Source organism: Harmonia axyridis, chromosome 2, assembly GCF_914767665.1.
Source record: "Harmonia axyridis chromosome 2, icHarAxyr1.1, whole genome shotgun sequence".
Taxonomy (NCBI): domain Eukaryota; kingdom Metazoa; phylum Arthropoda; class Insecta; order Coleoptera; family Coccinellidae; genus Harmonia; species Harmonia axyridis.
Genome location: NC_059502.1, coordinates 654,641 through 678,150, shown reverse-complemented (window position 1 = coordinate 678,150; position 23,510 = coordinate 654,641). Strand labels below are relative to the sequence as shown.

At 37.9% G+C, this 23,510-nt stretch overlaps 2 protein-coding genes across 9 annotated transcripts in view; one reads left to right on the top strand and one right to left on the bottom strand.

Annotated features, from left to right (window-relative positions):
- Positions 1-334: 334 nt before the first annotated feature.
- Positions 335-22,080, top strand: LOC123671916 (pre-mRNA-processing-splicing factor 8). Its single transcript, XM_045605807.1, has 26 exons — positions 335-495; positions 620-999; positions 1,058-1,222; positions 1,276-1,704; positions 1,773-1,898; positions 3,181-3,434; positions 3,524-3,904; positions 3,966-4,192; positions 4,791-5,117; positions 5,346-5,552; positions 5,667-5,957; positions 6,170-6,362; positions 7,279-7,705; positions 9,292-9,438; positions 9,495-9,645; positions 10,539-10,715; positions 10,980-11,216; positions 11,278-11,774; positions 12,349-12,625; positions 12,756-12,916; positions 14,496-14,687; positions 15,724-16,378; positions 16,648-16,841; positions 17,797-18,178; positions 21,181-21,664; positions 21,762-22,080. The coding sequence occupies exons 2-26, from the start codon at positions 632-634 to the stop codon at positions 21,914-21,916; spliced, it is 7,104 nt and encodes a 2,367-aa protein (XP_045461763.1). The 5' UTR covers positions 335-495; positions 620-631; the 3' UTR covers positions 21,917-22,080.
- A 253-nt stretch (positions 22,081-22,333) lies between these two features.
- Positions 22,334-23,510, bottom strand: part of LOC123672046 (G-protein coupled receptor Mth2-like) — a 54,983-nt gene continuing 53,806 nt past the window's right edge. For all 8 annotated transcript variants that reach the window (XM_045606008.1, XM_045606003.1, XM_045606011.1 and 5 more), the window contains exon 7: positions 22,334-23,064. In XM_045606008.1, the coding sequence (XP_045461964.1) occupies positions 22,920-23,064 (145 nt within the window). In that variant the 3' untranslated portion in view covers positions 22,334-22,919. The remainder of the gene's footprint in view (positions 23,065-23,510) is intronic.

The following is a 23,510-nucleotide window of genomic DNA, read 5'->3' as shown; positions in this document are numbered from 1 at the left end:
ATAAAAGCGCAACTTATGTACAAAATTCCTATTATCTCAGTTTTGAGCAATGTTAGGAAGGAACTGATTGCTGATTTTATAATAGATCGGGTTGTATGCACCAATACAAATTGATAATTAATTCTTCCTAGTTCCTAGTCGATTGGGATCGTTGGTAAAATTAGGAGCTTTTGACCTAACTTTGTAAAGGTATTTGTGATCTCCAAGGGTGCAATTGTCGCAAAAGTACTAGATTTTATGTCTGTGCTCATTTTTTCGAAATCGTTAAATTGTCCGCCATTTTACTGGACGACAGCTGCGTCCTCATAGCAACATCCATAGATTTTAACGTTGTCTGTCAGTCAAATGATTTGCTCAAAAGTTTTATTTATCTGTGGTTCAGCTTGCTGAATGCCAGCAAAAAAACGTTTGTAAACGAATTTATTTAATTCGAGATTAGAAATGTTTATGAATTGTGTAGATATCGAAAATCGAATAGTTACATTTTAAAAATAGGTGAGAAACAGAAATTTTAAGGATATATTAATTTTTCCCTCGAACCGAAAACATCTTAACCTCTTTCAATTTGTTTGTAAGCATAACCATTGAAGTAATAATACATAATACTTACTTTGAATAGGAAAAAGGCAATATGTCGATTCCCCCATATTTGATGGGTCCACCCAACCCATGGGCCGCAATGATGGCCCAGCAGCAGCTTGTGGCAGCTCATGCACAAGCCCAAGCTCATGCTGCTGCTGCACAGGCACACGCTCATGCTATGCAGCAGCAAATGCCTCCACCTCATCCAAAACCAGACGTGATGACTGAGGACAAGCTGCAAGAAAAATCACAAAAATGGCAGCAGCTCCAGTCAAAGCGCTATGCTGATAAACGTAAATTAGGATTTGTCGAGGCACAGAAGGAGGATATGCCACCGGAACATATAAGAAAAATTATAAGAGATCATGGTGATATGAGCAGTAGGAAATATAGGCATGACAAGAGAGTTTATCTTGGGTGAGTTACATGCAAATAAGTTTTGTTAAATGGTGAATCTAATCGCTGAATATTTTAGGGCTTTGAAATATATGCCACATGCAGTTATGAAGCTATTGGAAAATATGCCTATGCCTTGGGAACAAATACGAGATGTCAAAGTACTCTATCACATAACCGGTGCCATCACATTTGTTAATGAAATTCCTTGGGTGATAGAGCCTGTTTATATTGCACAATGGGGGTAAGTGCATTATCTTACAGTCCAAGCGGGATTCAATACTTTGGATATTTCAGAACCATGTGGATTATGATGAGGAGAGAAAAGAGAGATCGTCGTCATTTTAAGCGAATGAGGTTTCCCCCATTCGATGATGAGGAACCTCCTTTAGATTACGCTGATAACGTGTTGGATGTTGAACCATTGGAGGCAATTCAAATTGAGTTAGATGCAGATGAAGATTCGGCCATTGCTAAGTGGTTTTATGATCACAAGCCTTTAGTTGGCACTAAATATGTGAACGGTTCAACATACAGAAAATGGAATCTCACCCTACCTATGATGGCCACCCTTTATAGGCTAGGAAATCAATTACTCACAGATTTGGTAGATAACAATTACTTTTATCTCTTTGATACCAAAAGTTTCTTCACCGCCAAAGCTTTGAACATGGCTATTCCTGGAGGTCCCAAATTCGAACCACTGATTAAAGATATGAATCCAGCGTGAGTTTATACAATTTTTCTTTTGATTTTTCAGTCGTTATTCACAACCATTATTTGTTTTTTTTTAGAGATGAAGATTGGAATGAGTTCAATGATATCAATAAGATTATAATAAGACAACCCATTCGAACTGAATATAGGATTGCTTTTCCTTATCTCTACAATAACATGCCACATTTTGTTCATCTTTCATGGTGAGTTTTTTTGATAAATTGATGAACTTTAAAACCACCGATCATGTATTGGTTATTTTTCTTAAACCACAGTAGTTTTCCAAGTTCGGAAGAGTTTATTCTGAAAGTGGACTAGATTTGTGGAACATTAAGAGTAGCTCGATATTCATTCTAAAATCCAGCAATTTTTTAGAATTGCTGTTAAGCTACCCACAACAACATATCTTGAAAATCAATCGCATGAATAACATTTCGATTAATAAAAAATCAATTTTTTCGGCAACCGTCCGGGAAGTGCTCACTTCCTGGACGCTTTTTCTCTGAGAAAGTAGCATTTCCCGGCCTAGTCCGGAAAGTACGTACTTCCCGGACTAGGCCGGAAAAGAATCATAGAATCCATAGCAATCGAGATAACGGCTGACAGTTCATATGAAATTAGTTGTCAAAAATTTTCATGTTTTTTGATCGCAATCGCAATAAAATATGGAAAGCAGCAGCGATAGTGTTATTTTACTTGGTTTCCGAAAAAATATTGTACGCAACACGCCCGAAAATGGTTTTTTTGGACTCACAGACTCACAGAATTTTGTCTATTCGTCCAAAAAAAAACCTATTTTCCGGACTTGTTACGTAAATTACTATTACTTTTCTAATTTAAATTTTTTTCCCTATTTCAGTATCGTAATGAGTTCATTACAGTTCTAAAAACAGTGCTGTAATAAACTCATTACAGCATCGTTTTCAATTATATTTTTCCTTTTGTGGTTGTCTATACTGCCTTCCAATCCTATCAAATTTCAACAAACGTCAAAAATTGTCAACATAATGTATAATTTGGATATAGTGAAATGATTTGCAGCATTATTCACAATTTCTCTTAATTCTGGTGGTGTTAAATCGATTTCGTCAGACATAATTCATGAATTTAATGCGTAATTTCAAATTGTTTCAAATTTCCAAACGTACGATTTGGATTGAAATTCTATGATCTGTCAATTTTCGTAACAGTCATACCAACTGCCAAGATACAATACAAAAGTCACTAGGATGTATAATTTGAATTTTCAATGAATTTCGACAATATTTCACAAAGCTTGACTGAAATAGAGAAAATTTCGTCTAATACTCGTTGCAGAAGGCAATTCCAACACTCTTGCGTTCGAATTTCGCATTCGTGTTGGAATAGGAGCCCATTCTGCATACATTCCATACTATTGGGAATTGAAAATATCCACTTTTATGTGCTTGATGAATATTTGTGAGGATTTGAAAAATTTTTCAAATAGCCTATGGGTCGTTTTAGGTATCACGCCCCCAATGTGGTCTACATCAAAACAGAGGATCCTGATCTGCCGGCGTTCTACTTCGATCCTTTGATCAACCCCATTTCCCATCGTCATGCAGTGAAGAGCTTGGAGCCTCTACCGGAAGATGATGAAGAATATATTTTACCCGATAATGTTCAACCGTTCTTGCAAGAAACTCCGTTGTACACGGACAATACAGCTAACGGTATTGCCCTTCTGTGGGCGCCAAGACCTTTCAATATGAGATCAGGTAATTTTTTTGAATTTCTTCGCGCTCGATTCAACAAAATAACAACCAACACTCAAGGCCGAATCAATTGAAAAAATTCCGATTTGCAGGTCGCTGTAGGAGAGCCATCGACATCCCCCTGGTGAAAAGTTGGTACATGGAACACAGCCCACCAGGTCAACCTGTGAAGGTACGCGTCAGTTACCAGAAACTGCTAAAGTACTACGTGTTGAACGCGTTGAAACACAGGCATCCGAAACCCCAAAAGAAGCGTTACCTCTTCAGATCGTTCAAGGCGACCAAATTTTTCCAAACTACCAACATCGATTGGGTGGAGGCCGGCTTACAGGTCTGCAGGCAGGGTTATAACATGCTCAACCTCCTCATCCACAGAAAGAACCTGAATTATCTCCACTTGGATTACAATTTCAACTTGAAGCCGGTGAAAACTCTGACCACGAAAGAGAGGAAGAAGTCTAGGTTCGGAAACGGTGAGTGGTTTCGGTTCTCTTCTTCCGAGGGGTTGTATGCTGAACGTTTCGATATTTTCAGCTTTCCATCTCTGCAGAGAAATCCTCCGTTTGACCAAGTTGATCATAGATTCTCACGTTCAATACAGATTGAACAACGTGGACGCTTTTCAATTGGCCGACGGTCTGCAGTATATTTTCGCGCACGTGGGGCAATTGACCGGAATGTACCGTTACAAATACAAACTAATGAGACAGATTCGAATGTGCAAGGATCTCAAACATCTCATATATTATAGGTTCAACACAGTGAGTACTAATGTTCCTAATATTTTTTGTTATGTTGGCGTCTGTGACTATATGTCATCAGAACTGACACTAATGACAGATAATTTTAAATGCCAACACAACAACAATAGATGTTTCTAAATACTTATACTCAGAGGATTTCCAATATCTAAAATTATCATAGACAATAAAAAATTCTTTTGATGATGAGACGCGCAGGGGTCCTGAAGCTGGTTGTGCTGTAGACCAGAAACCGGCATTGTAGTTGGCATTGGTCGACACATGTTTGGTTAGAAAAAGCGCTTCTGAAAAAGGTTTATTGTCTCTTTGATTTTAATTCATTTTGATTCTTCTGTCCAAAAATAATTTGTCAATTTTCCATTAAATTATTTGTGTTTGATCGTTCTACTTAAAATACTGGTTATGACAGAGAATTGTCATCTCATTATGCATTCTTATAAAAACATTTGTAACCAGGAAAGAATTACTATACTACTAGACAAAGTATAGTATTTTACTTGCATGTTACAACTAACTTACACTAATAGCCATAATGTGGTCGTTAACTTTTTACCGAACATTCTCCTGAACCGCTTAAAGTTTTCCTTCAACCCCCCAGGGACCAGTGAGCAAAGGCCCCGGTTGCGGCTTTTGGGCCCCAGGATGGAGGGTGTGGCTCTTCTTCATGCGAGGCATCACCCCACTATTGGAGAGGTGGCTTGGAAACCTGCTGTCGCGTCAGTTCGAAGGTCGTCACTCGAAGGGCGTGGCCAAGACGGTGACCAAGCAGAGGGTGGAGTCTCATTTCGATCTGGAGTTGAGGGCTTCCGTTATGCACGACATAGTCGACATGATGCCTGAAGGTATCAAGCAGAATAAGGCGAGGACGATACTGCAACATTTGTCTGAAGCTTGGAGATGTTGGAAGGCGAATATTCCGTGGAAAGTAAGTGTTTGTCGATGGATGTTTTTCTCATTTGATTTTTTTTTAATGATGAGACGCGCAGGGGTCCTGAAGCTGGTTAAGCTGTAGACCAGTAACCAGCATTGTAGTTGGCATTGGTCGACACATGTTTGGTTAGAAAAATAGCGCTTCTGAAAAAAAAAAATCTACAACAACTTTACAGCCATCCAATGTCGACCTCTTCTTGACAGTTATACCCGTTGTTTATAGGTACCCGGATTGCCGATTCCAATAGAAAATATGATCCTTCGTTACGTGAAGATGAAGGCCGATTGGTGGACAAACACAGCCCACTACAACAGGGAGAGAATACGTCGTGGTGCCACAGTGGACAAGACTGTCTGTAAGAAGAACCTGGGCAGGCTCACCAGGTTGTACCTGAAGGCCGAACAAGAACGTCAGCACAACTACCTTAAAGTAAGTGAAGCCCCTTAAAGAAAAAACCAAATTTGTGCACAAGTATTTAACATTTTATATTGAAATCTTGATAATATGACGCCCTCCTCTGAACTAATGAATTAATTCACCAAGGATGGACCATACATCTCTCCCGAAGAAGCCGTAGCTATATACACGACCACGGTCCATTGGTTGGAATCCAGGAGGTTCGCACCTATACCATTCCCGCCTTTGTCGTACAAACACGACACCAAACTCTTAATCTTAGCCTTGGAGAGATTAAAAGAGGCGTACAGCGTCAAATCCAGGCTCAACCAAAGCCAGAGGGAGGAGCTCGGTCTTATTGAACAGGCCTACGATAACCCTCACGAGGCGTTGTCCAGGATTAAGCGTCATCTGTTGACGCAGCGTGCCTTCAAAGAGGTAAGTGAATGATTTGAGGTTAGTTTTGTATTTGACGACAATAGAACTGTATTTAAAGCCTTTTATGTTGACTTTATCAACACTGTATGCTTGATAGTTTTTTTGTAAAGTTTAGTTGAGAGAAAAATTATTTCTTCTAATGTTACCGGCTAGAAATTAGAATTCTGACTTTAGTCTTTCATGCCTATTCATATCTTAAATTTTCTCTTAAGGTGGGAATTGAATTTATGGACCTCTACAGTCATCTGATACCAGTGTACGATGTTGTGCCATTGGAAAAAATAACTGACGCTTATTTGGATCAGTACCTTTGGTACGAAGCCGACAAACGTAGGCTGTTCCCTCCATGGATCAAACCTGCTGATACCGAACCACCGCCGTTGTTGGTTTACAAATGGTGTCAAGGTGAGTTTATCCGTGTAAAATCTAGTGTGTCCGGCCCACCTGTCAAGAATGTCAAAAATAGCTCCGAACTGTCACATCCCTATGCTTCCCCTTAAAAACATTATTAATGATCAGTCACATTCATATGTGACCGATAACTTATTATTAATGGTTTGTTGGATTTGTCCTTATCCTAAATATCATGTTATTTATTGAAATATCAAAAAATTCACTGAAAATTGGGAAATGCAACGTTTTCTGGAAATTCTGGCAATTTCAGAAGTCATAGAATTTGTCATCAATATGGCCGACTCGTATCTCATAATACTATTTGACAGTAGACATCAGGATAGGTAACTTTTGAAGGTTATGGGGCTTTGAAAATCCTAAATGACAGCCAAAATGTTTTCCAGGACAACGCCTGCTGGATCCACTAGTTTTTTTATAAGTTTGTCTATGAAGGATTAGATGAATATCATCTTGGAGATTTTCCAACATAAAAATGTTTGAAGAAATGAAATAATTCCACCTCTTATTGCTCGGGATATTTTAAAGAACAGTTTTTAATGATCAGACAGTTAATAGATACACAAATTAGTAGAAAATTACATTGATGACAGATATTGAGGGATGCCAACTTAACAAAAAAAAACGCCTATTTCCTTTTTGTTCCCATACTTCTTTGAAACCTGACTTCTTGTGAGAAAGTCGTTTTTCACTTTTTGGTTATGATATTTATACAAATTATTTTCAATGATGAGACGCGCAGGGGTCCTGAAGCTGGTTAAGCTGTAGACCAGTAACCGGCATTGTAGTTGGCATTGGTCGACACATGTTTGGTTAGAAAAATAGCGCTTCTGAGAGATAGCCTGTAACTTGAATTTATTCACAGTTATCTCTTAACCTCTTACTGAATCCTTTATTTCTTCTTGTGCAGGTATAAATAATTTAGCAGAAGTTTGGGACGTGGGCGAAGGCGAATGCAACGTCCTGCTCGAATCCAAATTCGAAAAGCTGTACGAGAAAATAGATTTAACCCTTTTGAACAGACTGCTACGTCTGGTGGTCGACCACAACATAGCCGATTATATGACGGCCAAAAACAACGTGGTCATCAACTACAAGGACATGAACCACACCAACAGTTACGGGGTGATCAGGGGACTCCAGTTCGCTTCGTTCATCACCCAGTACTACGGTCTGGTGTTGGACCTGTTGGTGCTGGGTCTGCAGAGAGCCAGCGAGATGGCGGGACCTCCGCAGATGCCGAACGACTTCCTCACGTTCCAGGACGTACAGACCGAAACCTGTCATCCCATCAGGCTCTACTGTCGTTACGTCGATAAGATACACATGTTCTTCCGGTGAGTTTAAAATTTTTTTTTTAATTTCTTATAATTTTATTAGTAACGGGTGTTTTTTTTCGAGGTATATAACTTTAAGTTGGCATTACTGTTCAAGATGGCGACCGATTTGACAGCTGTCAAGTGATTTATTCTCAGTTTGGTCTGGAAACTCATCATGAATAGACTCACGCCTGAACAACGCTTGCAAATAGTGCAATTTTATTTCGAAAATAACGGTTCTGTGCGGAATACGTATCGCGCACTACGACCATTTTATTTTTAGCGATGAAGCGCACTTCTGGTTGAATGGCTACGTCAACAATCAAAACTGCCGCATTTGGAGTGAAGCTAATTCTCGAGTGTATGTCGAAACACCTTTACTTCCAGGAAAACTGACTGTTTGGTGCGCTTTATGGACTGGTGGAATCATTGGTCCGTACTTCTTCAAAAACGAAGATGTCCAGAACGTTACAGTCAATGGTGATCGGTATAGAGCCATGATTACTAACTTTTTCATTCCTGAATTGAACAACCATGATGTCTAGGAGCTGTGGTTCCAACGAGACGGCACAATATGTCACACAGCTCGTGCCACAATCGATTTATTGAAAGACACGTTTGGTGACCGCCTAATTTCACGTTTTGGACCTGTGAATTGGCCTCCAAGATCTGGTGATTTAATACCGCTAGACTACTTTCTGTGAGGCTATGTAAAGTCATTGGTCTATGCGGATAAGCCACAAACCCTTGACCATTTGGAAGACAACATTCGCCGTGTTATTGCCGATATACGGCCACAAATGTTGGAAAAAGTCATCGAAAATTGGACGTCCAGATTGGACTGCATCCGAGCCAGCCGTGGCGGTCATATGCCAGAAATCATATTTAAAATGTAATGCCACAAGATTATCTTGCGGATAAATAAAATTCATATCAATCGAATAATCCATCGTTGTTTTATTGCAATTTAAAGTTCTATAGCTCTAAAAAAAACACCCTTTATATGTATGTAGGCTGTATAATCAGAACTTATTTTGTCTATTTATGGATTAGGATAACGCTCTTTGAGACGGTTTAAAAAATTAATTTATTGACAAAAATTTCAAAGCAAAGACAAGTCAACTAGGTTTATTTTAAAGTTATCACACACTACAAAAAATTCTTTTAATGATGAGACGCGCAGGGGTCCTGAAGCTGGTTGTGCTGTAGACCAGAAATCGGCATTGTAGTTGGCATTGGTTGACACATGTTTGGTTAGAAAAATAGCGCTTCTGAAAAAGGTTTTTTGTTGCTATGATTTAAGTTTCATTTAATTTCTTTGTCTTTGACTATTTTATCAACTTTCCATTTTCTCTTTTGATCGTTTCACTCAATGGGAAGTCTTTAACGTATCTTTGCATAAAATTGTATTTTAACAGCATCTTTCTATTTTCCTTTTTTGTTTGATAATCTTTCAAAAAATATTTATTTGAATTGGAAATATTCACTCTCATCTTCTTAATAAACACCACTGAAGAATTTGTTAAAGCCCTATTTTGAGTTCCACATAATTCAGCCCGAAGTTAGGTCTACTTCTTGCTTAAGTTTTATCTTTCTTGTCTCAGATTTTCAGCGGAAGAAGCTCGAGATCTGATCCAAAGATACCTGACGGAACATCCCGATCCCAACAATGAGAACATCGTAGGTTATAACAACAAAAAATGCTGGCCAAGAGACGCAAGGATGAGGCTGATGAAACACGACGTGAATTTGTGAGTAGAAATATTACAGTGTTTTCCTTGAGTTTCAACTCTTTTTTTTTCAACAGGGGACGTGCTGTGTTCTGGGACATCAAAAATCGTCTGCCAAGATCGGTTACCACCATTCAGTGGGAAAACAGTTTCGTCAGCGTTTATTCGAAAGACAATCCCAATTTATTATTCAACATGTCCGGATTTGAATGCAGAATTCTTCCTAAGGTAAGTGTTGATCAATAGCTAGCAATGAAGAAAAAATAATGAGACTATTGCTTAAAAAATAACGCATGAGCACGGCAATAACAATCACTTCAAAAACTCCAACGATTTGTTGCCAAATAAGAAAACGAGGTAAATCACAAAAAACCGGTTGATTTTTAGGTATTTGATGTCATTACTTGATGGAAATTCGTTAATAAATGAAATAAAACAGTAATTTCCACAAATTTTCAATTATAAAGTTCGAAAGAGTCTACTTGATGAAGGCAATTTTATACAAATATCCAAATTATGACATTATTCTGCCAAAACCTTCACTATCTGATATATTTTTTTGATATTGATCTTTTTCTCTAATTCTGTGGCAAGTCCGTTCATTATGCCACATCTTGTAGAACAAAATCGTGTGGGAATATCTGTTTTACACAGATTTCTTGGTTATATTTCATTATTTTATGTTGGTACTAAGAACTTTTCTGTTACAGAATTATCTATTATCTGTCAAATATGTGATATAGAAAACAGTTCTACCAACCAACATTTATCAATGCAAAAATCACTAAATGTTATTTAATGGTTAACATTAATATCATTTCTAAAAATTTCAATTTCATTTATTAACTTTCTAGGTTATGCTCCATATCTAGCCGACTTTTCATAGGTTTACAATTTTGTTGCATGGTTTTACTGGAATTTTTTTAATGATGATACGCGCAGGGGTCCTGAAGCTGGTTGTGCTGTAGACCAGAAACCGGCATTGTAGTTGGCATTGGTCGACACATGTTTGGTTAGAAAAATAGCGCTTCTGAAAAAAAAAATTCCACGAAAGCCCTTTCGACACATTTCAAGTAATATTTATTTTTATTTTAGTTTAGTTATTTCCCATTCTGTTTTAGTGTCGAACCCAACACGAAGAATTCAATCACCGAGACGGAGTATGGAATTTACAGCACGAAGGTAGCAAAGAAAGAACGGCTCAGTGTTTCTTGAGGGTAGATGATGAGTCAATGGGGCGTTTCCATAACAGAGTGAGACAGATACTCATGGCCTCCGGCTCAACCACATTCACAAAGGTAAGTTTTTCGATCTCAATAATCGTTCTATTCTTTTCTCAATATTTTTTTTTATGTTTCAATGGAAACTTTTTTAATGATGAAACGCGCAGGGGTCCTGAAGCTGGTTTAGCTGTAGACCAGTAACCGGCATTGTAGTTGGCATCGGTCGACACATGTTTGGTTAGAAAAATAGCGCTTCTGAAAAAAATGTCCAAAAAACATTCTTACAAAATAATTTCGTACTGAAACTTTTCTAGTCCAGCCTCCCCTGTTGTGTTTCAGATCGTGAACAAATGGAACACGGCCCTAATCGGTCTCATGACCTATTTCCGAGAAGCTGTTGTGAACACTCAAGAACTACTCGACCTGCTCGTGAAGTGCGAGAACAAGATCCAAACTCGTATAAAGATCGGTTTGAACTCCAAGATGCCTAGTCGTTTCCCGCCTGTGGTCTTTTACACCCCCAAGGAATTGGGTGGGCTGGGTATGTTGTCCATGGGACACGTTCTCATTCCTCAGGTACGTTGTATCGACTTCGGCCAGAAAGTTCGGAAAACTTATGTACCAATTTTTCTTGCAGTCCGACTTGAGGTGGTCCAAACAGACGGACGTAGGAATCACCCATTTCCGGTCCGGTATGAGCCACGACGAAGACCAGCTCATTCCCAACTTGTACCGTTACATCCAGCCTTGGGAGTCCGAATTCATCGATTCGCAGAGGGTGTGGGCGGAGTACGCCCTCAAAAGACAGGAGGCCAACGCCCAGAACAGAAGGCTGACTCTGGAAGATCTGGAAGACTCCTGGGACAGGGGTATACCCAGAATCAACACCCTGTTCCAGAAGGACCGTCACACCCTGGCCTACGACAAAGGTTGGAGGATCAGGACGGAATTCAAACAGTACCAGGTGTTGAAGCAGAATCCCTTCTGGTGGACGCATCAGAGACACGACGGCAAACTTTGGAACCTCAACAACTACAGAACCGACATGATTCAGGCCTTGGGCGGTGTCGAGGGAATTCTTGAACACACACTCTTCAAAGGAACGTATTTCCCGACGTGGGAAGGTCTCTTCTGGTGAGTGTTTCGATTCTTTTTTTTTTTAGAAAGTAGAAGAAACAGAAGAGGTCAAGTTAGGTTTGGTTGTAATGTAAATGCGAAAAGAATAGATGTAACTTTACTTTGTTCACCCCGATTCCTATATAGACTTTTCAGTCAAAATTACTTCGAAATCTCCAACTTGGGAAAGTAGAAAAAACAGAAGAGGTTAGGTTAGGTTGTAATGTAAATGCGAAAAGAATAGATGTAACTTTACTTTGTTCACCCCGATTCCTATATAGACTTTTCAGTCAAAATTACTTCGAAATCTCCAACTTGGGAAAGTAGAAAAAACAGAAGAGGTTAGGTTAGGTTGTAATGTAAATTCAATCCGAAAAGAATAGATTTGATTATCCCAATTCCTATAACATATCTGCCTGATACAGATGTCTAATATGACCTGTATTGTACTTGACTTCGGGATTTTAAAGTGTCTTATTCCGAAAATTGGAATAAATACTTACCAGGAATTCAACTAAAACTTTTCAGCCGAAACAACTTCATGTAAACTCCAACTTGGAACCTGAAAGAACTTGAAATTGTGTTTTTACAGGGAGAAGGCTTCGGGTTTCGAGGAGTCCATGAAGTACAAGAAGTTGACCAACGCCCAAAGATCCGGTCTGAACCAAATTCCCAACCGTCGTTTCACCTTGTGGTGGTCGCCCACTATAAACAGAGCCAATGTATACGTTGGTTTCCAGGTGCAACTCGATCTTACCGGTATTTTCATGCACGGTAAAATTCCGACATTGAAGATTTCCCTCATCCAGATTTTCAGGGCTCACTTGTGGCAGAAGGTGCACGAGTCTATCGTCATGGACTTGTGTCAGGTGAGGCAATTTTATAGTTGCTTTGGAGATGAAACACTAGAAAAATAGGAAATGTATATGCCGGAAACATTTCAAGATTGTTTGACGTTCGATATTTTGTTATTCCCTATCTCACTTCTGTTTTATATAGGTGTTCGATCAAGAACTCGACGCCCTAGAAATCGAGACGGTGCAAAAGGAAACTATCCATCCCAGGAAGTCTTACAAGATGAATTCTTCCTGCGCTGACATCTTACTCTTCTCGGCCTACAAGTGGAACGTTTCCAGACCTTCCCTACTTGCCGATACCAAGTGAGTACAGTCTTCTCTCATTCTGACCTAGATCGCTGTGCTAGTTATTTGGGAGCAACATCTATACCACCTGCTGAACAATCCGGATTTAGAAAATGTCATAGTACAACTACCGCACTCTTGAATTTATCTGACAATATAATTGGTGCCTTAGATCAAAAACTTGCAGCTGTCCTAGTTACCTTGGATTATTCCAAGGCATTCGATTTAATAAATCATAATTTACTAATCTCCAAATTAACATATTATGGTCTCAATATAACTGCACTATCTTTTCTTCGAATCATATTAATGGAATCGCACACAACGAGTTTGCGTTGATAATAAATACTCTGACCCGAAAAAAATTGTCTCTGGAGTTCCTCAGGGATCTATCCTAGGACCTTCATTATTTCTATTATATACATCAGACCTACCGAAAATTTTAAACACAAGTGAGATACAACTTTATGCGGATGATACACAGTTAATCCATTATTTTGAACCTACATCATACAATATAGCATCGGAAACTATAAATAGAGACCTTCAACGGATTGTTGACTATTCTGATCAACACAATTTATCAATCAATCCTACTAAAACTGTAGTCCTTTTATTTGGAAATAAAAAATTAAGACCTAACATCGTGAATAATATGAATATCAAACTTAACAGCACATATTTAGTTGTATCTGATAGTGCAGGAAATTTAGGATTAACTATGGATACTTCTCTTAGATTCAAGAATCATGTGAATATCTAATTACGTAAATGTTATATGCGCACTCGGTTACTTTTTGCTAATAGGCATATTTTAAATTTCAAAACAAGAAAAAACTGTCGGAATCTTTGGTTTTATCTCTTCTTAATTATTGTAACATTGTCTATTACCCATGTCTTGATAAATTCACTTCAACGTGTGCAAAATACTTGTTGTAGATTCATATTTAATTTGAGGAAATATGATCACATTTCTCAATGCATTCTGCAGTTGAAGTGGCTCAGAGTGTCTAGTATGTTTAAATACCATTTCCTTATTTTTTTGCATGGATTGTTTAATACTCAAAGTCCGCCCTATCTTTATGACAAACTCGTTTTCAGAAATAATATACACAATCGCAACACCAGACATTCACAGATACTTAACATGCCTCGCAATTCGACAGCTCTATTTGAACGCAGTTTTACTCACAATGCAGTAAAACTTTTTAACTCCTTCAAACCGGAACTATCAATACCAATAACCAAATTTAGAAAAGTCATTAAAAATGAACTGCTGGATCAGCAAAACTAGCCACATTGTTGTCGCATTGTATTTTTGTATTATAGTACTTATTAGTTTTTTTTTTCTCCTCTGATGATAATCAAATCAATATTATTGAAATTGTAAAATGTTATTTTTTATATTATTTTTGTTTTCTTTTGTTTTTTTTTATCTTGTAAACTGAAAAGGTTAAGAGTTTAAGAGCATCTTTAGCTAATTTCGCCTTTTCGGGGCAAATGTATGTACAATTGTTGAATAAAGTCGATTTATTATTATTATTATTATCTTCAGCACGCCATCTCTTGTATTTGATCCAATGTTCGTATTTCACAGAGACACAATGGACAACACGACAACACAGAAATATTGGATCGATGTTCAGCTCAGATGGGGTGACTACGATTCTCACGATGTGGAGCGTTACGCCAGGGCTAAGTTCCTCGATTACACCACGGACAACATGTCCATATACCCCTCACCGACTGGAGTGCTGATCGCTATCGATCTAGCCTATAACCTGCACAGGTGAGACAAATTAGTAATATAGGGTGTTTTTTTTCGAGGTATATAACTTTAAGTTGGTATTACTGTTCAAGATGGCCGATTTAACAGCTGTCAAGTGATTTATTCTCAGTTTGGTTTGGCAATTCATCATGAATAGACTCACGCCTGAACAACGTTTGCAAATAGTGCAATTTTATTTCGAAAATAATGGTTCTGTGCGGAATACGTATCGCGCACTACGTCCATTTTATTTTGTTTAGCGATGAAGCGCACTTCTGGTTGAATGGCTACGTCAACAAACAAAACTGCCGCATTTGGAGTGAAGGTAATCCTCAAGTGTATGTCGAAACACCGTTACATCCAGAAAAACTGACTGTTTGGTGCGCTTTATGGGCTGGTGGAATCATTGGTCCGTACTTCTTCAAAAACGATGATGGCCAGAACGTTACAGTCAATGGTGATCGGTATAGAGCCATGATTACTAACTTTTTTATTCCTGAATTGAACAACCATGATATCCAGGAGCTGTGGTTCCAACAAGAGGGCGCAACATGTCACACAGCTCGTGCCACAATCGACTTATTGAAAGACACGTTTGGTGACCGCCTAATTTCACGTTTTGGACCTTCAAGATCTTGTGATTTAACACCACTAGACTACTTTCTGTGGGGCTATGTATAGTCATTGGTCTATGCGGATAAGCCACAAACCCTTGGCCATTTGGAAGACAACATTCGCCGTGTTATTGCCGATATACGGCCACAAATGTTGGAAAAAATCATCGAAAATTGGACGTCCAGATTGGACTACATACGAGCCAGCCGTGGCTGTCATATGCCAGAAATCATATTTAAAATGTAATGCGACAAGATTCTCTTGCGGATAAATAAAATTCATGTCAATCGAATAATCCATCGTTGTATTGCAATTTAAAGTTCTATAGCTCCAAAAAAAAACACCCTTTACATACATGCGCTTTCATTTCAAAAAGATTTCTTTGAGATTCTTCAAACCTCCGTTTTAAAAATAATATAGTCTAACCTGTCTTCACTTGCAGCGCCTACGGAAATTGGTACCCGGGTTGCAAGCCACTCATCCAGCAGGCCATGGCCAAGATAATGAAGGCCAACCCGGCCCTCTACGTGTTGAGGGAACGTATAAGGAAGGCCCTGCAGCTGTATTCCAGCGAACCCACCGAACCCTACCTGTCCAGTCAGAATTACGGAGAGCTGTTCTCCAACCAGATCATCTGGTTCGTCGACGACACCAACGTGTACCGTGTCACCATCCACAAGACGTTCGAGGGTAACTTGACCACCAAGCCCATCAACGGCGCCATCTTCATATTCAACCCTAGGACCGGTCAGCTGTTCCTGAAGATCATCCACACCTCGGTGTGGGCCGGTCAGAAACGTCTCGGTCAGTTGGCCAAGTGGAAGACCGCGGAAGAAGTGGCGGCCTTGATCAGATCCCTGCCGGTGGAGGAGCAGCCCAAACAGATCATCGTTACTAGGAAGGGAATGTTGGATCCCCTCGAGGTGCATCTTCTCGACTTCCCTAACATAGTCATCAAGGGTTCGGAGCTGCAGTTGCCCTTCCAGGCTTGTCTCAAGATCGAGAAGTTCGGCGATCTTATATTGAAGGCGACGGAGCCTCAGATGGTGCTATTCAATCTGTACGATGATTGGTTGAAAACTATATCTTCATATACGGTAAGTCTTAGTTTGTATTTTTGAAGTAACAGATGGTACTGCTCGTGGTATATTTACTTTTTTTAGATTATGAATTTATGTCATAAGGGTTGTTAATCTAGAAAAGAATGTAAGCAAATTGACAAAATGAAATGTTGACACATGACAGTTGACATTAATGACATATATTCACAGCTACCAACATTAAAACTTAGGTACATAGACATTTATTATGTCTATGTACACTGAGTTTTTTGTGATTTGAGAATGTTTTAATCGAATTCTTCCAGGCATTCTCGAGGCTGATCCTGATATTGAGAGCTTTGCACGTAAACACCGAAAGAACAAAGGTCATTCTGAAACCCGACAAAACCACCATAACCGAGCCTCATCACATCTGGCCAACGTTGTCTGACGACGAATGGATCAAGGTTGAGGTTCAACTCAAGGATTTGATCCTTGCCGATTACGGAAAGAAGAACAAGTGAGTAATAATAATAATAATAACCATCTTTATTCCAAATCACCCTGTTACAATATAAAATTGATCAAATGAAATGGTACAGTGTCAAGGAAAATAAAAATAAATTCATATGCAACAAAAATCATCCATTGAGTATGGTTCCATTTCAAGCAGAAACTTGAAGACTTCCTTCTTGAAATTTTTGATGTTGTCTATTTTTTTAATAGTAGTCGGTAGTGAGTTGAAATACTTTAATGTTCTATATCTAGCCTGCTTCTGCGAAGTAGTAAGATCATGCCTGGGATATAGGTACTTTAAATTTCTAGTTTCATAGTATGCTTTCTTATTTTCATATTCTTCAAATAGATGTTTATTTTTGAACATAAAAATGAGGCATTGCTGGATTTATATGCCATATAATGTGAGAATCCCATTTTCTTTGAAGAGACCTCTGCAAGACTGCCTATAACTGGTTTTACATAGTAGTCTTAGGGCTTTTTTTTGTATCTTGAATAATGATGTTATATTTCCTGATCCATAAAACATAATTCCATATCGTAGTTTAGCTTCTATAGTTGAATAGTATAAAATTTTAAGTATGTTACTATTCAAATATTTGGTCATAATTCTGAGGCAGTAAATGGATGATCACAAGTTACTCCCTAATCTTTGTATATGCTCTTTCCAATCAAGATGTTGATCTATATATACTCCCAGGAATTTGGTTGATTCTGACATGGTAAAATTTTTTCCTAAAAAGATTGTGTCTGGGTTTTCTATTCTTGAATTAGTAGGGTGGAAAAGAATTACTTTAGTTTTGTCCTTATTCATTATCAGGTTGTTATTTAGGAACCATGATTCAGTCAATTGCAGTGTTTGGAGTGAGATCTGCTTCAATTCTGGCCACTGATGTTTTGAGTATTTCGTTGGGGTTAGACTTCGAAACGATCTACTTCACCGCTCTTTTATGTTTCAGCGTAAACGTAGCGTCGCTGACACAATCAGAAATCCGTGACATCATCCTGGGTATGGAAATCAGCGCGCCGTCCGCCCAGAGGCAACAGATAGCCGAAATCGAGAAGCAAACGAAGGAGCAGTCCCAGTTGACTGCCACGACCACGAGGACGGTGAACAAACACGGAGACGAAATCATTACCAGCACGACGAGCAACTACGAGACTCAAACGTTCAGCTCGAAGACCGAATGGAGAGTCAGGGCTATCTCGGCGACCAACTTGCATCTCAGGACGAACCACATCTACGTCAGTTCGGACGACATCAAGGAGACCGGATACACTTACATCCTTCCCAAGAACGTGCTCAAGAAGTTCGTTACCATCTCGGATTTGAGGGCACAGGTATGTAGCTTCAAATCGGCTATTTAACGGTGTGAATAGAGAGAGAGAAATTAAATTTATTGATAAATCAAATGGCTTAGGAAAGAAAATGGAAGACACACTTATTTATATGATTGTATTCTAAGACAATCGATTTCGGCACTAGGCCATCATCAGGTCAGCTAAAAATAAGATGTAAAAATAAAATCACAACATGATAACTTAACACACAATTTTTACAAAGTTTTTACAGTGATAATGTCTAATATAAATAAAAGGATGTATTATAAACTCACCGTCAAAGAAATAAGTACTTTTCATAAAAGACATTAAATGTATAATAATTTTTCTGATAATTTGTTTCCATGTATAAACATATATCTAGGTGTTAAAACATAAATATTAAATTTTACTTCTTTCTATGAAAAACAATATTGACAGTTTTAGATTGGAATATGTTTTCTCCAATTCTGTGGTTATTCCATTCATTCTTCCACATCTTGTAGAACAAAATCGTGCGAGAATATATCAGAAACGCACAGTTTTCATGGTTATATTTAATTATTCTATGTTGGTACTCCGAACTTTCCGCCACGGCTTTATCTGTCAATTCATCAATTTGCCTTGAAGAAATCAGTTCTGCCAACCAACATTTTTCAATGCAAAAATCACTAAATTATATTTATGGAAATATTTCATTAATTTCAATAGAAATGCAATGAATTAGAGAAAATAATGTATAATACTCGTACAGAAGGCTCATTCTACCGCTCGTTCATTCCAAAACTCGCCACTTCGTAGCTCGTTTTTGAATTTTGAACTCGTGGAAGAATATCAATGCCTTCTGCACTTGTATTATAAATAACTATTATTACATATTATTTATAAGTATTAAAAAAATAAAAATAAACATCATACCAGTGATTCCAAGTGACATTACTTAGAATATAGATAGATTATTAATGTTCTAAGTTATCAATCATTTCAAGATCAACAATGGGGTTATTCTATCAACATATTTTGACATGAAACGTCGACCATATTGCGACATCTACGAAGAGTAGCTCTAACTAAGATTTGGTAGTGACTTATACGTTACAGGATTCTACTCGTGGTTGGCTGAGTTTACTAAATTGTGTATAGATGGCTCACAGGCAAATTCTGTACTAAGTTGGATTTTTGGAATTTTAAAGAAAAACTGACATAATTAATGTGCCATCACTTCTGTATTGAGTTTAAGGGCATACATCCATTCTAACTGATAATTTATTTCATCTAGATCTGGTATAAATCAATGAATACCAATTTACAAGCCTCAACGTCTGCTCACTAGAGGGCAGGTCAAACTCTTTGAAATTTTTTTCACAAAATTCGGAATAACTCAATTTTGGAGGGGTCTAGGGTGGAACTGATTGCGAAAAGAGATTCGGCATAAAAAACTCTTCATAACATCAAATTTTGAAGTCGATCCGAAACAAAAATTTTTTTTGGCGAAAAAATATCCAAGGTTATTTGGTTTTTTCGAAAAAATCGACCGGTCGAATTCAAACATTTTAGGGTGGTTTTAGAGGGTTTCGAAGTCATAGATTTCGAATTTGCTATCGATTCTAACCAGAAAATTTTTTTTCACAACTCTAAAGCACTATTTACACAGAACTGGGGTACTGAATACCCATTTTCAGATTTTGGTCACCAGAGGACAAAGCAGACCGCCTTGAAAATTCCTCTCATAAAACTCAAAATATCTCGAAATTGAGACCTATTAGAAGCAAAATGATTGCAGATTAGTATTCAATGTGGTAAAATGCTTCTCCTATCAAATTTTCATGCCAAAAAATTGGTTTTCTCCAACGAGCGAATTTGAACATATTTTTTTGTTATTTGAGGGATTTCAATATAGTTAATTCCAAATTAGGCATCAATTGTTACCAGAACAAATTTTTTCTTTCATTTGAACGAACATTTGAACGTTCCTTTACGATATTCAGTGTGAATAATTAAGTTTAAAACGGGTGTTTTTTTCGAGATATATAACTTTAAATTGGCATTACTGTTCAAGATGGCGACCGATTTAACAGCTGTCAAGTGATTTATTCTCAGTTTGGTTGGGCAATTCATCATGAATAGACTCACGCCTGAACAACGCTTGCAAATATTGCAATTTTATTTCGAAAATAATGGTTCTGTGCGGAATACGTATCGCGCACTACGTCCATTAGCGATGAAGCGCACTTCTGGTTGAATGGCTACGTCAACAAACAAAACTGCCGCATTTGGAGTGAAGCTAATTCTCAAGTGTATGTCGAAACACCATTACATCCAGGAAAACTGACACTTTGGTGCGCTTTATGGGCTGGTGGAATCATTGGTCCGTACTTCTTCAAAAACTATGATGGCCAGAATGTTACAGTCAATGGTGATCGGTATAGAGCCATGATTACTAACTTTTTCATTCCTGAATTGAACAACCATGATGTCCAGGAGCTGTGGTTCCAACAAAATGGCGCAATATGTCACACAGCTCGTGCCACAATCGATTTATTGAAAGACACGTTTGGTGACCGCCTAATTTCACGTTTTGGACCTATGAATTGGCTTCCAAGATCTTGTGATTTAACACCGCTAGATAACTTTCTGTGGGGCTATGTTAAGACATTGGTCTATGCGGATGGGCTTATCCGCTTAACCCTAACAAACCCTTGATCATTTGGAAAACAACATTCGCCGTGTTATTGCCGATATACGGCCACAAATTTTGGAAAAAGTCATCGAAAATTGGACGTCCAGATTGGACTACATCCGAGCCAACCGTGGCGGTCATATGCCAGAAATCATATTTAAAATGTAATGCCACAAGATTATCTTGAGGAAAATAAAGTTCATGTCAATTGAAAAATCCATTGTTGTTTTATTGCAATTTAAAGTTCTATAGCTCTAAAAAAAACACCCTTTATAAATTTTGTAAAATCTCCCAGATATCCTATCCAATATTACTGGATATTCATTAATTTTTTTCTCTTCAGATATGCGCCTTCCTATATGGAGTCAGCCCTCCAGACAACCCCCAGGTCAAAGAGCTCCGATGCCTTGTACTGCCACCGCAATGGGGTACCCATCAAACGGTGCACATACCGAACCTGCCTCCGAACCACCCGTTCCTCAAAGACATGGAACCCTTGGGATGGATCCACACTCAGCCCAATGAGTTGCCCCAACTGTCGCCTCAAGATATCACCACCCACGCCAAACTGATGGCCGACAACCCTAACTGGGACGGCGAGAAGACCATAATAATCACTTGTTCCTTCACCCCAGGTTCTTGCTCTCTGACCGCCTATAAGTTGACTCCTTCGGGTTACGAATGGGGCAGACAGAATACTGATAAGGGTAACAACCCCAAGGGGTATCTGCCGAGTCACTACGAGAAGGTTCAGATGCTGCTATCAGATAGGTTCCTGGGATTCTTCATGGTTCCGTCTCAGGGATCGTGGAATTATAATTTCATGGGTAAGGATGTTTGATTTTGATTGCTCATATTGTATTAGGATTAAGAGTTTTTTTATGTGTTTTGATTTGTTGTTTTAATGATTTAATATTTTTTCAGGTGTTCGTCACGATCCTAGTATGAAATACGAACTGCAGTTGGCCAATCCGAAAGAGTTCTACCACGAGGTGCACAGACCGGCCCATTTCTTGAATTTCTCATCTCTGGAGGATGGAGATGGTTCTGGAGCAGACAGAGAAGATGCGTTTGCATAGAGCCTTTTTTTTGAGGGTAAATAATTGTGACTGTACAGTTAATTTTAAGTTTTATTCTATAGTTTCGTTAATTTCACTTTTGTAATCTGATGTTAATGATCATTGTCCTATCAACTTTGGATTAGTTGTTTTCAATTCTATGTAATATAATATTTTGGATTTCATCCTTGTGTTTCATTATATTTTCCTTTCCTATAATTTAAAAGATTATATTTTTTCAAGGAAGATGATACCGTCTTTTGAAATTTTGCAAGATTGACATTGCAATGTATTTTTTTTGGTTAGGTTTATGTCTCTTGTCAACAGGTGACATTTGTCTAGTTAGGTTAGAACTACTTCATGTTTTCGATTTATCAAATCCTGTTCTGCTAAACCTTCGGATTCCTGTGAAAGGAAGAATGATAGACAAACATAGAATCCAAGTGGAGAAACGTATATCTTTATTTCTTTGGTAAATGCTACATACATTGAACATCATGACACATCTTGTAGTCTATATATCACTTGCATCTTAGTCAAATACGTATTACATACATTGCTAAATGTAAAATATGGTAATAATTTAAATGAACCTTATTGTAAAGTCCATTTCATATGAAAAAGTAAAAAAGTGGTAAAAATCTTTTGAACTACGGAAGAACACAATTTTATATATATATTCACTAATGGAAGTGTATCAAGAGTATCAAAAAATATATTTTCACCACATATTTACAACATAATGGTTATGTCCGAATTAAAGAGAGAAAGAGAGAGAACGTATGAACAAAATTTGTTCTAGTTCTTTTTAATATTCACCCTTGATAACAAAGTTTCAAATTCGAGTTTACGTGCACTATTAACATCCATTAAGTACAGATGATAATTTCCTAAACTAACAAATAGAGTAACTTTCAAATTTGTAGTGCAAAAATAATCACATACGAACGAAATCTATCCTTGTTCAAAAATCTCATACTTTTCGATATGGTACTATAATTTTTCAAAGTGAAATTCCTACTGGTTAATTCATTCTGGACGTGTTTAGTTCACTTTCTTCCATGGCACGGTCATTGGTTGATACTGTCATCGAATCGTTAGTGGTTTTTGTGAAATTTGTTGTTCCCATGGAATGGGCCATATGATGCCTTCCCATGAAAGAATAATATCTGAAAAAAGAATAAATAAGAAATATAAAACAAGTTTCGAATTGCAATGCTTCTCAAGTTGTTTAGCTGAAGCTTCAAGGATCTACAGGTATTAGAAAATATATTCAATTGTTCAATATAGGGTGTCCCAGAATTAGCGGTCAATAATTCGCCACTGTATTTTCCGATCAAACAAACTGCGGGAAGTTCAAATATTACTTAATTAAACACAATATTTTCGATTGCCGAATACCATGATGAATTATTGACCACTAATTCTGGGTCACTCTGTATATGTATTCTAGTAATTCAAAACTACGAAAGAGTAGTTAATTTTTTCTTTGTTTATTAGCGATAAAAGAGAGAAGTTTAGGCGATTAAAATGACCACAGAATAACACCCAATTATGTATGTATTTTTCTTCGACTCCAAATTCTCTTTAGGAAATTGTATAATAATGAATTCAG

Bases quoted from the DNA above. Each gene is read 5' to 3' on its own strand.
- LOC123671916 (XM_045605807.1), top strand. From the start codon at position 632: ATGTCGATTCCCCCATATTTGATGGGTCCACCCAACCCATGGGCCGCA. The intron at 1,223-1,275 runs GTAAGTGCATTA...TGGATATTTCAG, and splicing joins GTTTATATTGCACAATGGGG to AACCATGTGGATTATGATGA. The intron at 16,842-17,796 runs GTGAGTAATAAT...TTTATGTTTCAG, and splicing joins GATTACGGAAAGAAGAACAA to CGTAAACGTAGCGTCGCTGA.